This window comes from Garra rufa, chromosome 21 (genome assembly GCF_049309525.1).
Source record: "Garra rufa chromosome 21, GarRuf1.0, whole genome shotgun sequence".
Classification (NCBI taxonomy): domain Eukaryota; kingdom Metazoa; phylum Chordata; class Actinopteri; order Cypriniformes; family Cyprinidae; genus Garra; species Garra rufa.
In genome coordinates this window covers 34,813,712-34,840,291 of record NC_133381.1, presented here as the reverse complement: position 1 = coordinate 34,840,291, position 26,580 = coordinate 34,813,712, and the positions used below count along the sequence as shown (strand labels likewise).

At 37.7% G+C, this 26,580-nt stretch overlaps 1 protein-coding gene across 1 annotated transcript in view; it reads right to left on the bottom strand.

Annotated features, from left to right (window-relative positions):
- rnf144aa (ring finger protein 144aa) overlaps positions 1-19,928 on the bottom strand; it is a 20,960-nt gene extending 1,032 nt beyond the window's left edge. Inside the window, exons 1-6 of the mRNA XM_073827517.1 lie at positions 19,794-19,928; positions 17,520-17,624; positions 14,409-14,469; positions 8,823-9,033; positions 889-1,036; positions 598-687 (exon numbers count right to left, since the gene is read on the bottom strand). Of these exons, the coding sequence (XP_073683618.1) occupies positions 598-687; positions 889-1,036; positions 8,823-9,033; positions 14,409-14,469; positions 17,520-17,624; positions 19,794-19,928 (750 nt within the window). The remainder of the gene's footprint in view (positions 1-597; positions 688-888; positions 1,037-8,822; positions 9,034-14,408; positions 14,470-17,519; positions 17,625-19,793) is intronic.
- Between the last annotated feature and the right edge of the window lie 6,652 nt (positions 19,929-26,580).

The window sequence follows — 26,580 nt, the reverse complement described above, 5'->3', positions numbered from 1 at the left end:
CATTTTCTGCATACTATCTTTCTCCCAATTCCTAATGAAATCGCTGCGAGGCTTTTTTCAACACTATTTGTGCTGGTCTCTGAACCATAAGAAAATGTATTATTTCAAATCTATTAAGAAATACATAATGGAAAGAGGGTCTAATGAGCCTTATGTTGAAAACTGTTTGCATATGTCTTTAACTCAAGGAAGAGGTTATTGTTTTCGAAGTATTCTTTAATAAAATCAACCTTTTTTAATGCAATATTTTCCTATTATTATTCAGTCTAACAAAAGGGAAAGGGAGGAATGAGTACTCGAGATTTCAAAATATGCTTGTCTGAATTGCTCATCTAAATATATGGCTGCTCTTCTCCATCATTTGATGCATAATTTTAGTGAATTTGTCCCAAAGTGACCGTCTTGCAATTATAATCTGCTGTGAAACAGCAGGCATCACTTGCTCGAGAACAGACAGTCACTTACTTCCTGAATAAACGCTGTCTGAATGGATGCCTGCCTACAACTCGATCACGTGTAGATGCACGTGCACTCATTCTGATCTCAGCGGAGAAAAAAGAGGGAAGAAAACGTGTGCTCCTTCCCGTGAGCGCCCACCTGCGTTCTGTGCCAGATCACGGAGGCTCTGGAGTGGCCTAATTTGTTCCGGCAGGGTCCTTTGTCATAATGGATCAGGAGGAAGTCGTCCTGTCAAACACACAACGTTACGAGAGACCCGTCATTATCTGTGTGGAAGTTCGGAACAGCTGCGTGAAGGACACTGTTTGCACTTACGGCCTTGATTGAAGGACCAACATGCTGCCTAAGTGGCCGCCGCTCGGCCAATAACAATACAGTAAGATAACAGCATGATGTTAAAAGTGTTAAGCTGAGATATTGAGCACTTACGTCCAGAGACTCCAGGCAGTACCAGCAGAAAGCATGCTTGCAGTTCTTACACATCATCTGGGCACAGCCCTCGTCTCTTTCTATGTAGACTTTGCATTTGGGACAGCGTTTGATGGGGGCGTCGTCATCGTCGGCCTTAAAAAACGAACTGGGAAAAAAGAGATTTTACTTTAGTACCAGTTAAAATAAACCCTTTTCTTGTTCAAGGTTGCAGACAAAAACACTGACACTGGTGCTACAGTCTACTCTTCTTTTTTTTTTTTTACCAGACAGACCCTTCTTTTCTTTTATATGTACTAAAGAGTTGCGAGCCAGGGACAGTGTTCAGTGGTAATGGAGAGGCTGACCCACAGGGACCGAGCTGACAGGTACAAGCCCATTCATTTCCAGGACAATTCCAAGTCTATTGATCTAAGGGAAGTGACACTGTGCAGCAAACCTCTCATAGCCCGTTAAACAGCAGCAGAGTCTGACTCACACTACTGCAACACTGCAGTTTAGTAAAGTAGTATTGAAGGAATAGTTTACTCAAAAATGACATTTCTGTCATTGATTTCTCACCCTCATGTCGTTCCAAACCTGCAAGACCTTTGTTCATCTTCAGAACACAAATTAAGATATTTTTAATTAAATTTGAGAGCTTTTTGACCCTGCATAGACAACACAACTGACGGGTTCAAGGCCCAAAAATTGGTAAGGACATCATTAAAATGTTGATAAAAGTGATTATTTTTAAATTATTTGCGCACAAAAAGCATTCTCGCAGCTTCATAAAATTACAGTTGAACCACTAATGTCATTTGGATTATTTTAACAATGTCCTTACTACCTTTCTGGGTCTTGAAGGTGTCAATTGTGTTGCTGTCTATGCAGGGTCAGAAAGCTTTCGGATTAAAAATATCTTGTGTTCCGAAGATGAACAAAGGCCTTACAGGTTTGGAACAATATTAGGGTGAGAAATTAATGACAGAATTTTTTTTTGGCTAAACTATCTCATCTATGTTAAAACCTGCGGGTACCATAGAAGTCTAGCCTGGAAAAAATCCAGACCCTAATCTATTAAAGGAACACTCCACTTTTTTTGGAAATAGGCCCATTCTCCAACTCCCCCCGAGTTAATAAGTTGAGTTTTACCGTTTTGAAATCCATTCAGCCGTTCTCCTGTTCTGGCGATATCACTTTTAGCATAGCTTAGCATAGATCATTGAATCCTATTAGACCAATAGCATCGCGTTCAAAAATGACCAACGGATTTCCATATTTGTTGTATTTAAAACTTGACTCTTCTGTAGTTATATCGTGTACTAAGACCGGTGGAAATGCAAAGCTGCGAGTTTCTAGGCTGATAAGATTAGCAACTACACTTCCATTCCGGCGTAATAGTCAAGGAAGTTTGCTGCCGTAATATGGCCGAAGCAGGCGGAGTATTATCAGAAATGAGTTCCCAGCTAGTTTAGCATTTGCACATGTGCTGCGTGGTATTACTGCTCCTGCTTCAGCCTTATTACGGCAGCAAACTTCCTTGACTATTACGCCGGAATGGAAGTGTAGTTCCTAATCTTATCAGCCTAGAAAATTGAAGCTTTGCATTTCCACCGGTCTTAGTACACGATATAACTACAGAAGAGTCAAGTTTTAAATAGGACAAATATCGAAACTCGTTGGTCATTTTTGAACGTGATGCTATTGGTCTAATAGGATTCAATGATCTATGCTAAGCTATGCTAAAAGTGATATCGCCAGAACAGGAGAACGGCTGAATGGATTTCAAAACGGTAAAACTCAACTTATTAACTCGGGGGGAGTTGGAGAATGAGCCTATTTCCAAAAAAGTGGAGTGTTCCTTTAAGATTAAGGGTCTGGCATCGAGCAATGAAAAGGTTCTAACTCAAGGGGCGGCACCAAGCATGCATTTGAAACTCTCACTGCACGCAATTGGATAACGCCACAACCAATCACAACAATACATGGTGATACACGCTAACTGATAGATTAAACTCTTGCCGTATCCAGTCGGCAAAACAGCAAAAACGTCCTTCTTGCAAAGGAACGATTTGAGCGCGGTTTTCTGTTCCTCTTTTATATGAAAAGCCAAGTCTAACTCGTTCATTGTAGCGGCCAAAGCCGTTTCAAACAACTGGTGTTCATCTGTAGCCATCTTTCAAGCATTGTCGTCATCAGCTTAGCTCGCCTCTGGCCCGCCTACATCAGATACAACGATTTGATTGGTTCCCAGAACTGCTTACATAATGCAGTAACGTGCATCATTGCTCGATGCCAGAGTGTCTTGCAGAGACAATTCAAATTGTGCTCTCGCGAGACCTCTGGATTTCCAGGGTAATAGAAGTCCACTATATGGAGAAAAACCCTGAAATATTTTCCTTAAATAACATCATTTCTTTACGACTGAAGAAAGAAAGACACAAACATCTTGGATAACAAGGGGGTGAGTAAATAAATGTTTGTTCTGGAAGTGAACTTCTCCTTTAAGCACTATTAAACTGTTTTCAGCATTGATAATAATATGAAATGTTTCTATGTTGATGTTTTCAAACATCAAATAAGCATATAAGAATGATTGCTGAAAGATCATGCGACACTGAACACTGGAGTAATGGTTGTATATTAATGGATTTACAATAAGGACAACATAGCAAAGGAATATCATGTAGGGTTAAGTAGGCTTATTAATTCTAATAAGGTAAGATAATATTGATATTTTTTTCTCTGCCCACACAGCCATAGCAGGGATGTCTGCTGGCCTGAGGCCAGTCTGAGAGAGTTTTAGGTCAGTTGCCAACGAAAGTTTTACATCCACTGATCTTGTACATCTATTCTTAAGCCCTACAAACTTAAATGTTTGGTTTTCTGTGATGCATTTTACATTGTTGTTTGCAAATTCTGTTGATTTGCTACAAAGATAATGTTATCCAACTGGCTAACACAAAAATGACCCATCAGTCTTGAAATTATCATGCAGAATGTGTTATTATTTGAAAAACTACAAACCAATCAGAGATGTTTTGCATTGTATGCCACAATTTTCCAAAAGTGCTGTATAATTTCCAGCTGAATGACATTTTTTTCTTTCTGTGTAGAAAAAATTATTTTAGTTGGCAAAAAAAAACTAAATAAATAAATAAAATGCGAAAAAATTAAACATTCATAACATTCATAAAAAAAAAATGAAAATGCTGGTAGAATCAGTAAAATGGCCAGCAAAAATCAGCATAGAAAACATTTTAAAGAAAGGTTATGCAACATTTGTTTTCCATGGAATAGTAGTATTTATATATTTATTTATATATAAATAACCTGACTTAAAGGGTTAGTACACCCAAAAAATGAAAAATAGCCTATGATTTACTCACCCTCAAGGCATCATAGATATATATGACCTTTTTCTTTCAGACGAATGAAATCGGAGTTACATTAAAAATTATCCTGGCTCTTCCAAGCTTTATAATGGCAGTGGGTAGGTGTTTCTGTTCAACAGTCCAAAAAAAGTCCAATAAAGTGCATCCATCCATAATAAAAAGTGTGCCACACAGCTCCGGGGAGTGAATAAAGGCCTCCCGTACTGAATCGATGCTTTTTTGTAGGAAAAATATCCATATTTAAAAAATAGTAATCACTTTTCTCTAACTTACACTAACTGTCGTACACGGAAGCCGTTCCGGATAACGTACATATGCGCTGCACATGTGCCACTCAGTAGTGATAAACAAAACAAAGGTCACGAATTAGAAGTACAAAAGGAGGATTTGTAAAGAAATATTTCAGATATAAGCCAAGAGAAGACAGTTTTTCCTTTGCTAAAGTAAGAAAACGTTGCTTCCTTTGCTCCTGTAAATAAACGTTAGTTTTAATGAGATCAGCGGCACATGCATTACATATATGTCCTACGTTATCCACCTGGAAAAGCTTACGTGTATGAAAGTGAATAAAATGTTTTAATTATGGATATTTTTCTTGCACAAACACATAGATTCACTACAGGAGGCTTTTATTCACCCTCCGGAGCCGTGTGGAGCACTTTTTATTATGGATGGATGCACTTTATTTGAACAGAAAACTCACCCACTGACATTAAGCTTGAAAGGGCCAGGATCATTTTTAATGTAACTCCAATTGGATTCCTCTGAAAGAAGAAAGTCATATACACCTACAGTCGTGGCCAAAAGTTTTGAAAATTACATAAATAGGAAAAGTTGCTGCTTAATTTTTTATAATAGCAATTTGCATATACTCCAGAATGTTATGAAGAGTGATCAGATGAATTGCATAGTCCTTCTTTGCCATGAAAATTAACTTAATCCCGAAAAAAAACTTTCCACTGCATTGTTAAGAAGGCTTCAGGGCGTCCAAGAAAGTCCAGCAAGTGCCAGGATCGTCTCTTAAAGAGGATTCAGCTGCGGGATCGGAGTGCCACCAGTGCAGAGCTTGCTCAGGAATGGCAGCAGGCAGGTGTGAGCGCATCTGCACGCACAGTGAAGCCAAGACTTTTGGAAGATGGCCTGGTGTCAAGAAGGGCAGCAAAGAAGCCACTTCTCTCCAAAAAAAAAACATCAGGGACAGATTGATCTTCTGCAAAAAGTATGGCGAATGGACTGCTGAGGACTGGGGCAAAGTCATATTCTCCGATGAAGCCTCTTTCCGATTGTTTGGGGCATCTGGAAAAAGGCTTGTCCGGAGAAGAAAAGGTGAGCGCTACCATCAGTCCTGTGTCATGCCAACAGTAAAGCATCCTGAGACCATTCATGTGTGGGGTTGCTTCTCATCCAAGGGAGTGGGCTCACTCATAATTTAGCCCAAAAACACAGCCATGAATAAAGAATGGTACCAAAACACCCTCCAACAGCAACTTCTTCCAACAATCCAACATCAGTTTGGTGAAGAACAATGCATTTTCCAGCACGATGGAGCACCGTGCCATAAGGCAAAAGTGATAACTAAGTGGCTCGGGGACCAAAACCTGGACATTTTGGGTCCATGGCCTGGAAACTTCCCAGATCTTAATCCCATTGAGAACTTGTGGTCAATCCTCAAGAGGCGGGTGGACAAACAAAAACCCACTAATTCTGACAAACTCCAAGAAGTGATTATGAAAGAATGGGTTGCTATCAGTCAGGGTTTGGCCCAGAAGTTGATTGAGAGCATGCCCAGTCGAACTGCAGAGGTCCTGAAAAAGAAGGGCCATCACTGCAAATACTGACTCTTTGCATAAATGTCATGTAATTGTCAATAAAAGCCTTTGAAACGTATGAAGTGCTTGTAATTATATTTAAGTACATCACAGAAACAACTGAAACAAAGATCTAAAAGCAGTTGAGCAGCAAACTTTGTGAAAACTAATATTTGTGTCATTCTCAAAACTTTTGGCCATGACTGTAGGATGACTTCAGGGTGGTTAAATCATGGGCTTTCATTTTTGGATGAACTAACCCTTTAATGAATTAACTGTTTTTATAAGTTCAAGGTCATCACTTTAGTTCACAGGATGACACCTTTTTTATTTCCCAAAATATTTGATATATTTAAATACATCAACTTCTCAAAGAGTCAGGTCAGCTTTTAGCTCTTTGAGGTAACAACAGCCCGTTTAAAGTGCAAATGGGGTCCAATTTGATTTTACGGGGTCTAAAGACGGTTTATCCCAATCTTTGGAGTTGAGATGCAATCTCGAACATGAAATGATACAGAAATTGAGCTGTAAACTTGAAAGGCTCTTTGCAGCATTATGACTAGTGTGTATTAGTGAGGCAATTCACTTCAGAGCAGGCTGAGTGTTCATTCCTGTGTGACCCAAGATCAAGGATCAGCAACTCTGCTCAATGATGCTTTTGCTTTTGAATGAAGTGTGCAAGTGACATGAATGTCAAATAACACCTGTGCTTGAATCTCTGGCTTAGTGAGTCGAGAGCAAAGTGCTCTTCAACATCCAGAAGCAGAAGTTCCATTCTTAGACTGAATGACGAGTATGTTCAATAGTGCAGAAAAACACAAACGGATCAAAGTATTTCATTTCAAATCTCATGTCGACTTATCAACATCGAACATCATTACACTGAACATGCCTCATCGTGACAGCTGTATTCACATAAGGAGCAGTGGGGAGGATGGGAGCGTTTAAATGCACATCAAAGAGACAAAACTACACCGAGGCATAGCTGTTGATGAATGAGGAGGAGACATGATGAGAAAGACTTAAAGGAATATTCCATGTTCAGTACAAGATTTGCATGGTCACAAAAATATATTGTTTGCATGCATTTTTAAGCATTGTGGTATACAAGTGATTTTAAGCTGCAGATTGCAAAACAGAACTCATTTTGTGCACGTGTAAATGGTGCTCCTACAGCACAGGAGTATTGAACCGAGTGATTTTTGCTGCTTTATAGGCTTTGAACGGTTAAATACATACATTTGTATGTGTCAAAATGGCCGTTTTTGTAATGCCTGTAATTTAGATCTTAAGTGAAAGCAAACAGCTGAGAAAGAAAACAAGTGTAACAGTATATTGGATCTGGGCAGGTCTTAAAGTGACAGCAGTCTAATATTCTCCTGCTGTCTGTCCTTTATGTTAATCAAACAACAAAAGAGAGAAAATCTCTCAATGCTCTTGATAAAATTACTTTTGTAACTATAATAAGAAAAAATATATATTTTGTTTACAAAGTGAAGAATATGCAGTGTCTCTATACACTTGATTACTGTTTACAATGTATGTATTTGTTCTACTGTAGTTTTTTTGTTTTCATTGATTTTAATTAGTTTCTTCTAAATTCTTATTTGATCGCTGACTGTTTACTTGTCTCTTTTTTTAATTTAGTTAAATTAATTTTTTTGTGATATTGCTACTGATGACAAGAATTATGGAAGTTCTATAGTATCAAAAATGTTGATATCATAAAGACCTTATTTAAAGCAAAAATAACTATATTGCGACTAATAGGTTTGCAGCTCTACATTTAATGTGTCCTTCTTGAATTTAGAAAAAAAAAACTTAACTTATATACATTTATATGTATAAAACCCCTTATATTAACTCTTTCTCTAAAACTTAAAAATTATTTGAGATCTAAACTTGTTCCTGTAATTATTACAGTCACTTTACAGTTAGGCATCACTTTGTCAAGTTGTATTATTGGATATTACACAAAAAAAAGTTTTTTTCCCACACTAAAATCATGTTATTGTTGTGGCTACATTTTTGAAACCAATTGAAAATGTTTTTGTGACAATCAACATGCAAAATGTTCATGCAAAAAGTGTTGTTAATTAAAGGGATAGTTCACTCAATAATGAAAATTGCACCCTGATTTAACTCAAAGTATATGACTTTCTTCTTTTAGTCAAATACACTCAGAGTTATATTAAAAATGTCCTGGCTCTTCCAAGCTTTGTAATGGCGGTGAATGGGTGTTGAGATTTTGTCCAATAAATAAAGTGAATCCATCCATCATTAAAAGTACTCTACACAAATCTGGGAGGTTAATAAAGGCCTTCTGTTGGAATCAATGTGTTTGTGTACGAAAAATATCCATATTTATAAAGCTTACGCCTATGACACTCTCTTGTGAACACCCAATACGAAAGTTAGCAGGTTATAAAGTTTTAAATATGGATATTTTTTCTTATACAAACACATTGATTAACTTCAGAAGGCCTTTATTAACCCTCCAGAGCTGTGTGGAGTACTTTTTATGATGGATGGATGCAATTTTTTGGCCTTCAAAATCTCAACCCTCATTCACTGCCATTATAAAGCTTGAAAGAGCCAGAACATTTTTTAATATAACTCTGATTGTATTCATCTGAAAGAAGAAAGTCATATACACCTAGGATGGCTTGAAGGTGAGTTAATCATGGGGTTATTTAAATTTTGGGTGAACTATCGAATCTAGAAAATGTTTTTAAACATTAAACAATACCTGCTCTCTCCGGGTAGAAACGCTGTGATGGGAACGTTCTCTTGGCAGTCTTGGTCCGGGTGCCAGCTGGACTTGCAGGCAGAACAGAACTCAAGTGTGCAAACGTTGCACCGCACCAACTGCGGAAGCGTCGTGTCAGACTCCTTCAGCTGGCACACGGCCTGGCACGTGGAGGACGGGCACCAGGTCCGGCTCGGGTCCAGCAACACCTCTGCAGGGGGGTGAGAGATGAGAGATCAGACGCCGTTTCCGCGAGTGTATATTTTAGGCTGCTTACTGCTGATGCAGGCTGACAGGTCACCATGGTTACACTATCAGAGATGGAGGGGTGATAGAAAAGAGCAGCTATGGCCTCATATGCCCTCAGGAACAAGATACCAGAGCTGCAAGCAATCATAGCTGCGCATAAATTCATTAGTTGCATTAGATTTCATTAAGGCAAAAAGCCACACGAGGTCTGTGCGATACACTGATTTTACCATAGTTCACGGCTGGGCACAACAGGAGGCGGAGACAATGTTGTTCAATAAATAATTGCGTTAAATAGTAGGTAAATTTATATTCTCTGATGAAATGTGAGCGGTGCTTGCTTCTGCAAAAGCTCTGGATGTCTGGGCTTGCTAGAACATTTCTAGGTAGTTTTAGGGTGTTCAGGGTGGCATTTCTAGCTGGTTTCCAGTGTGTTTTGAAGCGCATTTTTGATGAAATCCGAGAGCTTTCTGACCCTGTATAGACAGCAACGCAACTGACAAGTTTAAGGCCTAGAAAGGTAGTAAGCGCAGTGGTAAAATAGTCCATGTGACATCAGTGGTTCAACCGTAATGTTATAAAGCTATGAGAGTACTTTTTGTTTGCAAAGAAAACAAAAATAACGACTTTATTCAACAATTTCTTCTCTTCCATGTCAGTCTCTGCCATGCGTTCACAAGAGTATCACAACACATGATATTCTGATCTATATACAGTTGCAATCAAAATTATTCAACCCCCTTGACCTGCTAGACATTTTGCTGCGGAGAACAAACTTTTATGAAAACAATTCAACAAAGGCATCAGTAAACTATTAGGGAAAGTGATTCTGAGAATGTAACTCAAATTGGCTCTATACATTCATGTTCAAAATTATTCAACCCCCAAAAAGTCAATTTTTGTGCATAATATTTTATTCCTTAAAAGCACCAATAAACACTGCTTGGGAGTGCTGAGAAGCTTCTACTGCAATCTTGGCCCATGAAAAAAGCTTTCAGATCACTGACAATCTTTGACTTTCACTTTGCCACTGCTTTCTTCAAATTCAAATATTTTCAATGAGAATTCAATCTGGAGACTGAACAGACCACTCAAGAACATTCTATGACTGGTCCCTAAACCAAGCATGACTCCATAAAACATTCTTCCACAAGTCTATCCAAATGGATTTTAGCATGTTTAAGTCTGTCTTTTTGTTCTTCTTGGTCAAGAGTGGTATTCGGCAAAATGCCTCAACATGAAGGCCATACTTGTCTAATGTTCTTCTTATACACACTGAAATGTTTTTCCTCCTTTCATTGGGTCATCTTGCAAGTCTTTGGCTGTACATTGCAGATTTTTCCTCAGTTGTTCTGATCAAACATTTTATGATATTGTGCTTCTTTTAACACCCTCAAAACACATTTTAAACTAAGAAATAAGGATGCCAGCTGTGTCTCGAGGAACTTTCAATGTCTTGGAAAAATTCATATAGCCTTAGACTTTCTAAAGTAATAAAATTATTCCTTCTCTATAGATTCTCTATAGCTTTTGTAAGAGGTCTGTTGACTTTGACTTCATTAGCTACTCAACTTCAGCACATGCATGGGCTAACTGTATGTATGTCTAAAAGCTCAAGCTAATTCTGTTTTCTAATAGTTTCCAAAGGTTTAATTCTGTTTTAAAACAATTTTGTTCTCCACCATACAAATAAAAAAAACTTAAAAAAAAAACAAAAACAAAAAACGCAATGCTGAATAGGGGTTGAATAATTACGACATATCTGTGTTATTAAAAAATCCTAGAACTCAAAAATATTACATTATTTATTGAAATTATTACTTTTAATATGCCAGTAATCTCTTATAGATGCAATGGATTTTCAGAAAAGCTTGTATTTGTAAAGTACTGCAGTCTCTGGGGGCTTGAATAACTTTAATTGCAACTGTACATATAGCTTTAAATCCTGCCAATTCAATAAAAAAGTAGAGACATAACTATCCGTTTCTTAATGGTTTTACTGGCTCGTCTGCCTGACGAACGCATAAAGCTCTGTTGGTGACATATGGCTAAGCTCGGTTATGTATGTAATGTGCGGTTGGGGGCAATTATGTTAGAAAGAGGGCTTTCATAATATCCGCTGACTGCCATTTTTAGCCATCTTGTTGAGTCAGGATGGCATGCATTTTCATCTGTCCCCGACTGCACTGTGAGACTCTCACAAACTCACACTCGTCCTCTCCATCTGACACGGCAGGCCACGCGTGACTCCATGTGAACTCTTGGCTCTGTTTCTGGGAGTGTGGATATGTTATAACCACCATTCCGCTCTAGTTCCCAGGAACACTGATGGGCTAAATGAACGCATTTTTACTCTCTCTCTATGCAAGTCTCTCATTTATGATGACACATGAAAGCATGAAAACCTTGAATGCAAATCAAAGAGAGACAGAGAGGGAGGCTCACAGTATGGGAACATATAACTACATTTAATTTATCTCCCTTTTCAATGCAGTGTAATGCACTGGAGGGGGTGGACAGAGAGTATGTCTCAAGCAAATGTATCCTGTGGTTCAAACTACTGGAGACTATCAGAGTCCAGAGTCTGGGATCCCCTGCTGATGGAAATAATGAAAGAAGATATATATGCCAAGCATGTGGTACAGAGCCTCTGGTCTTTTCTGTTTGAAGGAACATGTATGCTTTTGATCAAGCATGTCCAATTAACACAAGTCTAATTTGCTCTTTATAAGTCTTTTGATCTTGGAGATTTCTGACTCGAAGCTACATTTGTTCAAATTAAAGCCATTTGAGGTCAGTACACAGACTGATTCAGATACAGAAAAGATAACATCTTCATTTTAAGTCTGAGTCTTTTTAAATCCCAGGTTAAGTCCACTTTTAACCCTGGATTTCACGCTTGTAGTTTTGACAGGGGGTTTGCAAAGCCTTAAACTCTGGATTATGAAGCCCTGTTCTGGAAAAATGGCACTGCCAAAGGTATGAAGTTGGGCCTCTCGCACTTCAAATTGGTAGCCAAGGATCATTTTTAATCCTAGATTAATGTGATCCTGGATTTTAACACTGTTCGTAGTTTACCTTGGGTTAGAGGACCTTGGGTTAATAATTCTTGGTAACCACAATAGGGTTGCACCAGTAGTTTGCAAATTCTTACTTACTTTGATAACCCCACACTAGAGGCTTAGTAACTACTAGCTAGTATGTAAAATAAGTCTGTACTTATAGGGATTGCCTAATAGTGAAAAAGAAGATATTTTGAAGAATGTGGGTAACACATTCACATTGAATTTTATAGTTGCCACTTTGGTTCACTGCAAAAAATGCTTTTCTTACTTTGAGTTTTTGTCTTGTTTTCAGCCAAGATATCTGAAAATTCATAAACCAAGTAGGATTTTCTAGACAAGTCAAAATTAAGTTCTTTTTTTTGCCAATAGTGATTTAATCTGCCAATGGGGTAAGTAAAATAATCTTATTTCAAACAAAACAAGATTATTTTGCTTACCCCACTGGCAGATTATTTAGCTTGTTTCAAGCAAAAACTCACTTAATTTTGACTTTCTGGAAACAAGACAATAATTTTAACTTGTCTAAAGGGTTACTCCACCCAAAATGATTTTTTCTTTGTCATTAATCACTTTCCCCCATGTCGTTCCAAATTCTTAAAGCTCTGTTCGTCTCCAGAACACAAATTAAGATATTTTTAAAGCATTCTGACAGCTCTCTGACCCTCCCATAGACAGCAATGTAATTAACATGATCAACTTCCAGAAACATAGCAAGGAGATAAAATAATCCCTGTGACATCAGGGGTTCAACCGTAATTTTACGAAGCTACAAGAATACTTTTTGTATGCGAAGAAAACAAAAATAATTTAAACTTTATTCAACACTTAATCTCCACCGAACGCAAAAAGCTACTCTCGAAAATGGAAGCTGCAGAGATGAATTGTTGAATAAAGTTGTTATTTTTGTTTCTCTGTTAAATCTTTTGAAACGCAATGTCCACCTTATTTTTTAACAGAAAAGCAGCTTGAATGTATGTTATGCTGCTTGAGATTGCAAACTGGTATTTGTTAATTATATTATTTAAAGAAGACTTATTATGCCCCTTCTACAATATTTAATATACGTCTCAGGTGTCCCCAGAATGTGTCTGCAAAGTTTCAGCTCAAAATACCCCACAGATCATTTATTCTATCATTTTGAAAACGACTATAAGTCAGATACTCTGATAAAAACATCTGTTTGGTTTTAATTATTATGTTATCGTGCTAAAATCACACGTTTTAAACCATATTAGTTTATACTTCTGATATAGGGTTTTCTGAGCGTGCACAAAAAGCAGCTGTCACATGGCATGTGAGGACTAAACTAAACTAAACTTAACTCTCTTTCATGTCTTATTGCACTTAAACTGTCCAATACACACAAGTTCATGTTAAAAACACACATGAGTTACAAAATCAGTCGGTTATGTCTGTGAAGGTAAACAGCTGGGAAAGAAATTGCATGTTTATATAGATCTGTGTGGCAGAAGCATAATATACAGTAAATAAATCAATAAATCCACTGCTGTCTTGTCTCCTCTAAGGCTGGGACTCTAAATAGTTTTCTGTGCTCATCTACTGGATTGTCCGTTTTCATGTTTTCTGGGATGGTAGATGCACTGGGGACCTGATTAAAGCAGTTAAGCATGGAAATAGTCAGATTTTCCTGATGTGTCACATTTAAATTTATTATAGCTAAATTTACAGTTTTGTTATTTTGTTATTCTTCTAGTTATTTACATATAGTGGCTAATGAATCAGCAGTCTCGCACATGCACAGGAAATACCTTCTACAAAGAAGAAAGGATGGCTAGAATATGTTTTAAGACAAAATGTCAGGATTGCGGTATGTAGTCAGCAGTTTTAAAACTTTGGTGCTCACGTGGACAAAGTGGGTTTTAATCTGACATTTTCAGTTTTTTTTTTCTCGCCCAAATGATAATCAGAAAATACAAAAAGACGACAGTTAACACAATGAGGCAGAGTTAAACTCTGTGTCGGCAGGTGGCAGGCTCTCATTGTTAGAAATGCAGACAGCGCAGGTAAAAGCCTCCATTCTGCGACAGCATGAGGTCAGCTGGACCTACACGTGTCCAGCGCGAGTCCACTCACATCCCTTTCATCCTCACACGTACACCTGCGCAGGCCTATTTGTCTACGGTGAGTCATCCAGAGTCATCTAGGCCAGTAAGCATGGAGCTCACCATCAACAAACACGAACACGTGCCTCATCCACTGCTGTCTGATACTAATTGCCCCCCTGATGGACAGACAGCCTCTTTCCACTTACCCTTCTCAAACTGCAGCTTCCTGTACCTCTGCATTATCTCTGTGGCCACCATGCATTCAATCTGAGAGAAAGAGAAAGAGAGGGAACAAAAGCAATTATGACACAATGTGGTCTGATGGATACGAAAGCACTCTGCAGTTATTGCATTTAGCTTTTCAATTTGATCTGGGTAAACACACACCCAACATCAAATATGGGTTCTAATCTAATCAGAGATCAAACAACACAACAGGAATATGCACAGTGAATTTTTGCAGAGATGCTAGTCGTGCATACTTCAGTTTTAAGGATTGCCAAACGACACTTCAGATGCTCTGATGCTTTGCATCTGGGTCTGATTCATCTGCGTTAGCTGCTTTGATGCTTTGATATCCTCACAATGAGCCTGCAGCGCAGAGGAGGAACCCTGCCCTCGGACTGACCTCATACTTGGAAGGATTTTACGGTGCAAGCCACTGAAGGGAGAGTCAGACTAGAGAGGCTTCAGCATCCATTTTATACTAAAAGGGTTTTAATCTCCTCTCTATGAGATACCGATTTGTTTTAAGGTTTTTATTTGGAAAGTAATGTATTTGGCTGTTTTTCAGAAGGTGGGACTAGGGTTTGTTGAAAAACTGCATTAGCAGATTAGCAAAACTGCAGATTAACATAACTACATTGTATAATGTTTAACAGATCATTAGCTCTGTATTTGTTTTAGCATGTATTTTTTGCTTTTAATCATTTTTTTACATCATCAAAGCAGCTTCAAGGACCATTGGTTAAAAACCTTGCTGCCAAAATTTTAATAATGATACAAAATGCAGTTTGAGGGCAGTCAGATTTGTAATGATTTTGAAAAAAGTCTCTTATGCTCACCAAGGCTGCATTTACTTGATCAAAAGTAAAAGTAAAAATAGCAATATTCAATTAAAAATAACGGTTTTCTATAAAATGTATTTTATTCCTGTGATGGCAAAGTTGAATTTTCAGCAGTTGTTACTCAGAAATCAGTCTAATATGCTAAATTGGTGCTTAAAAGACATTTATTATTATTACTAAACTGTTGTGCTGCTTATAACAGCATTTATTTAAATAGAAATATTTGGTAACAATATACAATTTTTTACTGTCACTAGCTGTGTTTCCATCGCCATCGTTTTAATGTGCATTTTGAAGTATTGCATCAGAAACGAGTTTTATGCTCACTTGAGGTGATTTTTTTAAGAGTTTATGTAAATAATGAGAGATGGAAATGCATTTGCAGAATAAATTCCTCCATGTGCATCAAAAAAGTCATGACTTTGCGCTATCTGACGGCATAACTTGACTAACCAGTGGACCAATCTAATGGCACAACATCTTAAATGTTGTTATGGTCCTTCTTTGCCTGAGCAAAGTCTGTAGCCAAAGTATTTCTGTATTACTGCCTCCCAAACAGCAGATATCGATCTCCAAAAGCAATGACCGCATTTATTGTGTTTAATCTGTTTGCTCTTAGGCACAATTATTTTATTATATATGAAAATTATTACACTGACCAAAATTATAAACACAACACTGTTGTTTTTGCCCCCATTTTCATGAGCTTAACTCAAAGATCTAAGACTTTTTCTATGTACACAAAAGGCCTATCAAATTTCTCAAATATTGTTCACAAATCTAAATTTAAAGTCCAAATCTGTTTTAGTGAGCACTTTTCCTTTGCCGAGATAATCCATCCACCTCACAGGTGTGGCATATCAAGATGCTGATTAGTCAGCATGATTATTGCACAAGTGTTCCTTAGGCTGGCCACAATAAAAGGTCACTCTAAAATGTGCAGTTTTATCACACAGCACAATGCCACAGATGTCGCAAATTTTGAGGGAGCATGCAATTGTCATGCTGACTGCAGGAATGTTCACCAGAGCAGTTGCCCGTGAATTGAATGTTCATTCCTCTACCATAAGCCGTGTCCAAAGGCATTTCAGGGAATTTGGCAGTACATCCAACCGGCCTCACAACCGCAGACCACGTGTAACCACACCAGCCCAGGACCTCCACATCCAGCATCTTCACCTCCAAGATCGCCTGAGATCAGCCACCCGTACAGCTGCTGCAACAATCGGTTTGCATAACCAAAGAAATTCTGCACAAACTGTCAGAAACCATCTCACTTGACGCAGTACGTCAACCAATCAGAGCGTCTCACTGTAGCGACGTCACCACATGTATCTTGAATGAAGTGGGAGCAGAAAAAAAATTATTTTCAGTTTAATTATATTATATATATTGCTCATTCAGCCATCTGCAATCGCAGGGAATTGTATGATCCGTCCTCGTTGTTGTATAAAGACAGGAATGTAAAGGAACTTGCTTGGATGAAGATCGCTGAAGAGATCGGGATGTCGGGTAAGTTATCAAATCTTTTCTCAATGTAATTATTTCCCATTTCGTTAGCTAGCGAAACATGGTCATGAGAAGATTCCAAAATGTCCACTCTCTACTAGTTTGCCATTGTTTATTCAGGGGAAGTGTGCAAACTAGATGCGTTGGGAGCGTTGCCTGAGGTGTGCGGTGTGAGCGCACCAAAAAGCAAGCGTTGCAAGCTTCAACGTACATGCGTCAAACTACAGTAGATGCGTTGGGAGCGTTGCCTGACGCAGACAAAGTGTGCGGTGTGAACGCACCATTAGATCTTTGAGTTCAGCTCATGAAAAATGGGGGCAAAAACAAAAGTGTTGCATTTATAATTTAGGTCAGTGTATATTCAGTGGCTTCGCCCACTTAGTGTTATTTATTGTATATAAGTGATGATTTTGTTGTCTTTGACTAGTTAGATGGAAACAGTGCTTATCTGCAAATGTTTTATGTGACATTCCAATTTTGCACACAAGTTAGGTCTAAATTCACAAGTTTGGATGCAAACCTGTGGAAAAAAACAGCATATCCTGGTTAGGTCGGTTTTGATGCTGGTTTTAGCTGGTTTAAAATGGTTTAGGACCAGCTTAAACCAGCTAAAACCAGCATCCCAGCATCAAAACCTACCTAACCAGCATATGCTGTTTTTTTCAGCTGGAACCCCAGCTACTTTTGACTAATTCAATTAATGCTTCCTTGCTTATAAAGAGTAGTGTATGTTGACAGTACCTCATTTTCTTGTAAATGTCCACGTTTTGGACAGGCTGAGTCTGGACAGCTGATGGCCGTTTCAAAGCCCTCTTTGATGAGAAGTTCCACATACTGCTTCAGGCACTTTAAAGGATAATACAATTAAAAATCAGTTAATAAAATACAGAAAAATATATTGTGCAAGCAAATTCTGCTTTTAACATCCTGTTCAAATTGCTCAATGTGGCTGTAAGAGTGAAAGTACAGAAGCACTTAACCACTTGTAATGAACTTCCTCAAAACAATTACGCTGTATAACATCTCAATTTAACAAAGACATAGTCCAAGACTAATTATCCTCTAGTGTTAGCAATTTGTGAACTCAATGTTTTAATAGGCTATGAAATAAATATTTTATTATTTATTTAATGCATCAGGTGAAATAAAATAAAATACAATACCAGGCAAATAACATTTTGATCTGAACAGACCAAGAAACTAAATGAATCTGAGCTTTCAGGTATGCTCGCCAAAGAAAATTCTGAGGGAGTTGTTTCCACAAGCCCACAAGCATGCTTTGCTTAAGACACAAAGCCGGTTTTGTCTCCAGTGAGCTCAGACATAACCAAGACAAGGCCTCTTAGAGTCAGATGAGGAGATGTTTTCCCTTCACCCTAGTCTACAACCATCCTTTCCCCAAATGTTGCTTGCAACCTCGAGACATATAAAAATCTGGTCTCAGATCAGTGTTAAAACACGTCTCCCAGGGAAACTGCTCCGAGAACAGAAAACCTCTGAGGGCTGAAGAAGCCTCACATGTTTATTACTGGACTGTGAATCACATTGCTGAAACAAAACAAAAAAACTGTTCAGCTGGCCTGTAGAGAATCTGTCTATAGCTGTGAACACTGTGCTTAAATATAGACACGTTTCAAAATGTCTGAAGCTTATGTAAGAATCCCACTTTATTTTGATTCACTTGATTTATTTTTAGAGGTGCGGTGCCTAAAACAGTGAAAGCTAAAGGCAGCAATCAAGAATGAAATAATCCAGGCTGAAAACACGCACACATATTATTTTAAATCTTTATTGGAATCTCTCATTAATTCCATTTTTTGATGTCAAAATGTTAATTATTTTACCATACAATTCAGGTTATTGTTTATTTAGTACTGACCTGAATAAGATAATTCACATAAAAGATGTTTACATACAGTCCACAAGAGAAAATAATAGTTGAATTTATAAAAATTACCACGTTCAAAAGTTTACACCCCCTTGATTCTTAATTCTGTGTTGTTATTTGAATGATCCACAGCTGTGTTTTTTGTTTAGTGATGGTTTCTCATTAGTCCCTTGTTTGTCCTGAACAGTTTAACTGCCTGCTGTTCTTCAGAAAAATCCATAAGGCCCACAAATTCTTTGGTTTTTCAACATTTTTGTGTATTTGAACCCTTTCCAACAATGACTGTATGATTTTGAGATGCATCTTTTCACACTGAGGACAACCGAGAGACTCATACTCAACTATTACAGAAGGTTCAAATGCTCACTGATGCTCCAGAAGGAAAAATGATGTATTAAGAGCCGGGGGTGAAAATTACCCTGAATTTAAAGATCAGGGTAAATTTAACTACTTATTTTTTCTTCTGGGAAACATGTAAGTATCTTCTTTCACTTCTGAATGGTAGTACTAAATAAAAAATATGACATTTAGGCAAAATATGAAAAATGCACACTATTCTGTTCAAAGTTTTATATTCTGGAGCATCAGTGAGCGTTTGAACCTTCTGTAATAGTTGCATATGAGTCCCTCAGTTGTCCACAGTGTAAAAAGATCTCAAAATCATACAGTTGAAAAGGGTTGGAAAGGGTTAAAAAAAACAAAAATCCTGGAAAACCAAATAATTTGAGGGACCTAAAGGATTTTTCTGAAGAACAGCAGGCAGTTTAACTGTTCAGGACAAACAAGGGACCCATGAACTATCAGCTGTGGATCATTCAGGTAACATCACAGTATTAAGAAATAGGGTAATTTTTGTAAATTCAACTATTATTTTCTCTTGTGGACTATATGTGAACATCTTTCATGTGAAATATCGCAATCAGGTCAGTACTAAATAAACAATAACATGCATTTTGTATGATCCCTCTTATTTTTGTAAATGAACATTTTGCAGATTCTGAAAGGGGTATGTAACCTTTTGACTTCTACTGTATAAAACCATTTTATTTTGATAACAAAATTAGAAAAAAGACATTTCTTGAAACCTGTTTTTTTAACCCTGAAATCCATGTTTAGATGCTACTCACCAGGGTGCAGAAGACGCATTGGCACTGGGTGATGGTGGTCATTTGCTCCAAAGGAAACTCTCCCAGACACAGCTTACAGGACACCAGCGGGTCCAGGGCCAAATCCCAGGTGGGTCTGTACCTAGCTGTGGTCATGATGCCTGCTGTACAGCTGAGAAACACAGAATAGCTGCTATTAGAGAAAGCCCACACACTTTAATACACCTATACAACCAGCGCAAAGCTTTTAACCGCTGTCAATCTAAAGTGCCGACTGCCGCTGCAGCCACGATAAGTGCTTCTGTGATGCCCGGCGCTAATATCCACGGCATCACAAACACCAACCCTCTAAATCCACATTAAATTAGCCACATTTTGTTTAGAGAAGGTCCAACAGATGCAGTGCTGAAAGGGTCAAATACATTTACCCCCATTTATATTATATAACCGAAGGCTTGGCCGCAAAGTGCTTTTCTGAGATGCGTTCTGGAGTCTAGTCTGACTGTAATGGAATGAGAAGTCAGGCCGGATAGACAGAGCAATTTTTCCTCTTCTGCTGCTGAATGAAAGATGACTTCACTGCGTGGTACTTCATAAATGAGAAGGTCAGGAGAGAGAACGAGTAAGAGATAGAGAGAGAAAAAAAACCTTACTTTACTCTCTGCCTACGTCTCTGCTATTTTACAGTTTTTAAGAGAGGGATATTTTTGGAATTCTTGACTATGAGACATTTCCATTTTCTCACGCTGAAGTGAGCTGTTTTGCACAGGGAGGCTCGTGTCTTAAGTGTTTACAGGAAGTGCCTGTGAGAACATCAACACTCTGGCTTGGCTGCTAGGCAACGGGGGAAAGGGGAACGAGGCAGATACGCTTCTGCCGGTGGCGGTACGTGTATTTAAGGCAGGTGCTGTTCTGCACTTGTGGCAGGATGAGGGAAGAAACTTTGGTTTGTATTTCAGGTATCATTGCTGAGAATCAATCAGAATGCTTTTAAACATTTCAGTCAGTGCTGTAGAGTGGTGCGGTGTAGTGGTTAAGGTTTAATGCTAGTTACCCGGAAAGCACTTACTGTAAAACCCGGTTACGCAAGTGCCGTTTATGACACTGTGTAAATTCGGCTAAAAGTGAATTCATTCACCCTAGTTGTAAAAGATTTCTAATTTTTTGATGGAAATATGCGACAGTTGTGTGCTAGTTGGTTGTTATTTTTTAGCGTGGAAGTAAGCCGTTTTGTGTGCATGTGCGAGATTTCCTGTAGGGAAATAACGAAAAGAATAACAAAGTGCAGTAAACAGTAAAACTATTTGTACTACAAACCAGTGTGTTCTTAATTAACTATTAATTATTATTATATTAAAATAACATGGTAAGACACACCAATTTGCAATATCAAGTAGGAAATTGACCTGTTTTGTACAGCAAAAAACAGCTGGATGCGGATGAGACTGGAAGCAAGACCCATTCAATGTACAAATGGCCATGCACACTCTTCTAAAAAAAAAAAAAAAAGGTGGATAGAGTGCAACAGTTGGGTTCCAAATGTAAAATCCCATTCAATTTCTACACAGAGGAATTGATCACTTATTAATCTTTAAGGACAGGACTGTGAGTTTAGTTTAAGCCATCAGCCCTTGATTAAAGGTATTTTTTAAATAATGACTTTTAAAAGCAGGAATACTGGTGAGAAACTACATTACCCATTCACGAGTTCACGCTTACATAATAATTAGCAGGAGTATGGTATTGCGTGATTGGCGTGCTGTCCGGAGAAAAGGCTCCGAGCTCGGGAGCGTCCTGAGCCCAGAGAACCCCCCATGGGAGTAGCGAGAACTCGGAGTGCGGAGTCGGGGTGGTGGAGGGATACTGATGAACCGTCGTGTGAATAGAGGTGAGTCGGCTGTATTTGTACTTATGGCTTTGATTGGCTTGAGTGGGTTCCTCTTGTGATGTTTACGCTAAGTATCTGACGCGCTCCTCCCGAACTTTGTTAGTGAAACATCATTTATTCTGTGAAAATCTCCACCAATCAGAGAACCCTATTAACTTCCCCCCAAAAATGTATATAAATGTAATTTATATATCAGGGGCGTTTCGTCTTAGCAGACAAGGGAGGCTGAGCCTCTGCAAAAAACTGGATAATTTAATGAAGTAGACCAGTGTTTCCCAAACTTTTTTTCTGGGGACCCACATTTTAAAGTCGATAAATCCTTGTGACCCAATAAACATTAGGCCCATATAGTTCATATATCACGAAGAGAATTTATGCATTAACAAAATATGTATGACCATTTTTAAGGTCATGCTTCCACTTAACTATTTAAAAGAGATACAGATATTTGACAAAGCACATTTTTTTTATTTAAGTAAACTGCAGATTTGCAGAAAATGTTGTTTACCACAAACACAATATTTATCCGTTATTTTGATATCAAATCAAAAAGTGCTTTTTCAGCATTGTGATCCTCTTTTATCACAATACACTAATACAATAACAGACTCACATTTAAACTCAATAAAAACAACGTATTATTCAATGCACTTGACTTCTAGATTTGTATATTAAAGTTGCTCAAGCAAGTTGCAACACATTTAAACACAACATAGGGAGGCTATAGCTTCCTTTTTTTAATTAAAAATTGGGCTATCAAAAAATATTTTAATTAAAACTTACCACAGGCAGAAACAGTCGGCTCTCATGCTTTTCTTTCGCATTAAATCTTTATTAAAAACAATCCTTTTAAAGAACTTTTCTACCTGGACAAGTGCACGTATTATGTTCCCTTTTTCTTTAAAACTGCATTTTTGCTTATTTTAAACCTAGCCAAAAAGCCACGTGTTGACTGTGAAACAGTGGATTTCATTTATGCATTTATGGAACATTTTCGTGTCAATCCATGTTCATTTTTACAGCGAACAATGCGCTGTCACTTTAATTCAGCGCTTGCAGCACAGCAAAAAATAGATTCTGCCGAAATGACCGCTGCTCTGCTGCAAACGCACTGCTTCTGGGACATACTGCTGGACAGCAACCGCGTGCAGTGTGAACGCTCCAATCCGTTAACATGGGTGCGAAAAAAAATAAGCAACGCATACGCACTGCAGACGGAGTATGTGTGAAACAGGCGATGCAGAGCGCAGCTCAAGAACAACAACAAAAAAAGAAAGCAGAAGAAGAAGAAGAAAACGACGAGCTCCCTCGTGCGGCTAATAGGTGAACTACACATATAAATTTTAATCAAGAGTATATAGCGCACTGAAAAAGAGTGCTCGACTTGGCGACCCATACAAAATCTCCCGCGACCCACTTGTGGGTCGGGACCCCGCCTTTGGGAATGACTGAAGTAGACAACTCACACACTTAGATATAGGGCTGTGCAATTAATCGCAATCGCAAAAAAATCGCGATTTAAGCACATGCGATTTCTAAACCGCACAAGGCTGTGATTTTATCTATCCCCCCAACGGCACCCCCGCCCCCCTTGAACGTCAAGTTCATTTTATTTTCGATATAGCGCCACATCACAAATAGAAGTCATTTAAGGTTATCTTTCCTATAGAACAGGTCTATACATAGTTCTTTTATTAAACATACTAAATTGCCTTATGTTATTTATCTTATTTACACTACTAAGGCATGTCATTTCTGTCTCTTCATGGTCGCGTGATTACAATGTCTCCTCCAAGAAAACACGGACTGGATTGCGGACTCCATTCATAAAAACCGAATCTACTATAGCGCGGAATGCCACGTAATTCGTCGATTTTTGGATTAATAAATCAAAAGTTGGTCTGTCACTTAATTCAAATCGCGATATGGACTAGTGTCTGTGAAAACTGAAATGCAAAAAGACCGTTTTAATATGAATCCTGCATGTTCCGTTTGCTTCTGTATGTATGAATGGTGGAGACGCGTTTTATTTCTTTACTACATGCAGACTGAAGCACACGTGACGCTCCCGCTAATTTTTGGCATTTGCATCTCACGTGAACAGATAAACTCAATCGCCAAATCGCTGCTGTGAGTTTCACTTTTACCGTTTCATTTGAGAAAACTAGCATCATATACACATAGAAACTTCACTGCAACCTGTCAAAATAAAAGTACGGTTTAACATGTAACAGAACAATATTAGTCCTGTATTACTTTTGTACAGTATTAGGTGTTTATATATTCCTATTTAAATAATTTACATAAAACAATATATATGATAAAAAAATTTACAACAAGATTAACCACTTAATTATTATTTAAATGTTTTAAACAGAATATAATTTTTCTTCCACGCATTGATTTTAACAGTAAATTTCTGTTTGTTTGACAAATTAAAAGGGTTTATTTTTCATTTGATTAAAAATAAATAAATGTTTATGCTTTTTCATTATCAGAAAAATTAAAACACATAAGAATTTCTAAAAAAAAAAAAAAATAAAGCAAAAGATTTTAGAACCCTCAAAATGTTAAAATAGAGAGTTTTGGACTTATTTTTCCACTGAAATGAATGTATTCGTTATTGCACAAAGTAGGCTAAAGTACCGGGAAAAAAGTAAAATGGCTTATTTATTTTATGTTGTCTGTTTTAAAGACAATTTTACTACAGTTTTGTTTATTAAACTTAAAACTATGTTATTTCATGGTGAAATGTTTTGTTATTCTTTGTTACTTCTTGTGCACTGAATACATTTAGAATGTATGTATGTAGCTTGTTTGAAAAAGCAAAAAAAAAAAAAATCGCAAATAAAATCGCAATCGCAATATTCCTTCAAAAAATCGCAATATGATTATTTTGTCCATATTGCACAGCCCTACTTAGATACAACCACTTTTACTACGTCAAAATACGACATAAAATGACCTTAAAACATGATCTGTGGGAGTGTTAGTGAGCAATCAATTTAGTGAGTAATGAGTAATCCTAACGTCTGTGACCAATATTTACCAAGCTTTGACGACTAATGATCTGAAAATTCAAAAATAGTAAAAAAGTTAACCGTTAAAAAGAATAGCTGAACATTAGTTCACAAATAAAATGTATTGTTTGCCTTGAGTAATTATAATTTAATAAATAATGGCTTTAATAAAGATAATGCTAAATTTCTCTGATAGTGTAAGTAAGCACTTTGAAAAGTACTCCTCTACTCAACAAATTGCACAATAAGGTATATAGATGTCCCAAGTACAAACTATGCAATGATACACAACAAAGTTTTCTTGAGCACTCACCTTAATAGCTCTCATATTGAAAGCAGAGAGGTTTTGCATGAGACAATCAAGTGGTATTTGCTCTGAGCATAAGCACAGAATTAAAAATTTCCCCTTACTGCTACAGAAGTGAAAGAGCTCTTAAGCTCTCATTTATCATTTCCACAAAAAGTCTTGGCCTTTTCCGCTTGCTGAGTTAAACGGGATGAAGTATTGATGTCTTGATAATGCACCAGTGCAGCCTCCTGTATCTTAAGAACAGAGATGCCAAAGAAAGCTGATTTTGCTGGTTGAGCTCAGAGGTCTTACATCACCCTACCTTCCATCTGTCTCAACCTGTCTTTCTCGTCCACATCCATCCATCTCTGACGCTCTTACTCTCTGGTGTCCTCATCCACCTCTGAGCAACACAGACGAAAAGACTTCACTCACTACATAGGACCTCACTACATAGCTCACGAAACAAATGGGAATTATATCTTTACGCTGTTTTTTTTAGCACAATGATGTATGTAAAATACAGTTAAGACCATTTAATGAGGGGTGTGTAGCTTTCAATAGCACTAAAAGAATCTTTAATGGAATCGCTAAGTTAAATCAAAACTAGAATTAATTCCAAACAATTCCCATTCTATTTCACACACCCTTTACATCAATCACCAAGGCCTGCAGTGACAAATGTTCTGTGAGAAAAGGTGGTGCATGGGAAAGTTCACTAAACTGCGTTACTCAGAAAGCAATTATCACTTTCCAACACCGCAAACAATAGCAAGAATATACACAAGTACTACAACAAGGCAGCCTTTAGAGAGAACATCACTATGCCCTCATTTCAGTTTCTTATCAGATCACTGAACAAACAGAACAATCATTTATCATGAGCACGGGCTGCAATTTGATCTACAACATTATGAAAAAAAGTCATGTAGTGCAACTCACATAAGGGAAAAGCTCACACAAAAATGACAATTCTGTCATCATTTACCCATGCTCACTCATGCATTTCTTTCTTCTATGGAACAGAAAAGGAGATACTTTAAAAGCATCTCACTGCTTTTTGTCATTCATACAATGAAAGTCAGTAGGGTCTAGACTTGTTTTGGACTCCATCAACTCCATTTCCCACATCAATTTACACTTCCTACACCATAGTGGCAATGCAAAAAAGAGGTTTTTAACATCTTTGCAAATGTATTAGAAATAAAAAAAACATAAATGATTCCATTGCATAAGTATTCATACCCTTATATGGGACAGCATTCATATTGCTTTTAGATGTTACTACACTTCGAGTGAAGTTAACCTGTGGAAAATTTAATTGAATGGGTATGATTTGGAAAGGCACACACGTCCTAATAAAAGGTGTAACAGTTGAAAATGAATATCAGAGCAAAAACCAAGCCCTGAGGGAAAAAAAACTGCCTGTAGAGCTCAGAGACAGGACTGCATAAAGCCACACATCTGGGGGAGAGTTTAGAATAAATTCTGCTGCACTGAAGGTTCACAGAAGCATGTAGTCTGTTACCTGTAATAGAAGAAGTTCGAAAGAACCACAACTCTTCCTGGAACTGGCCTCCAGGCTAAACTGACCAAAAGATGGAGAAGGAC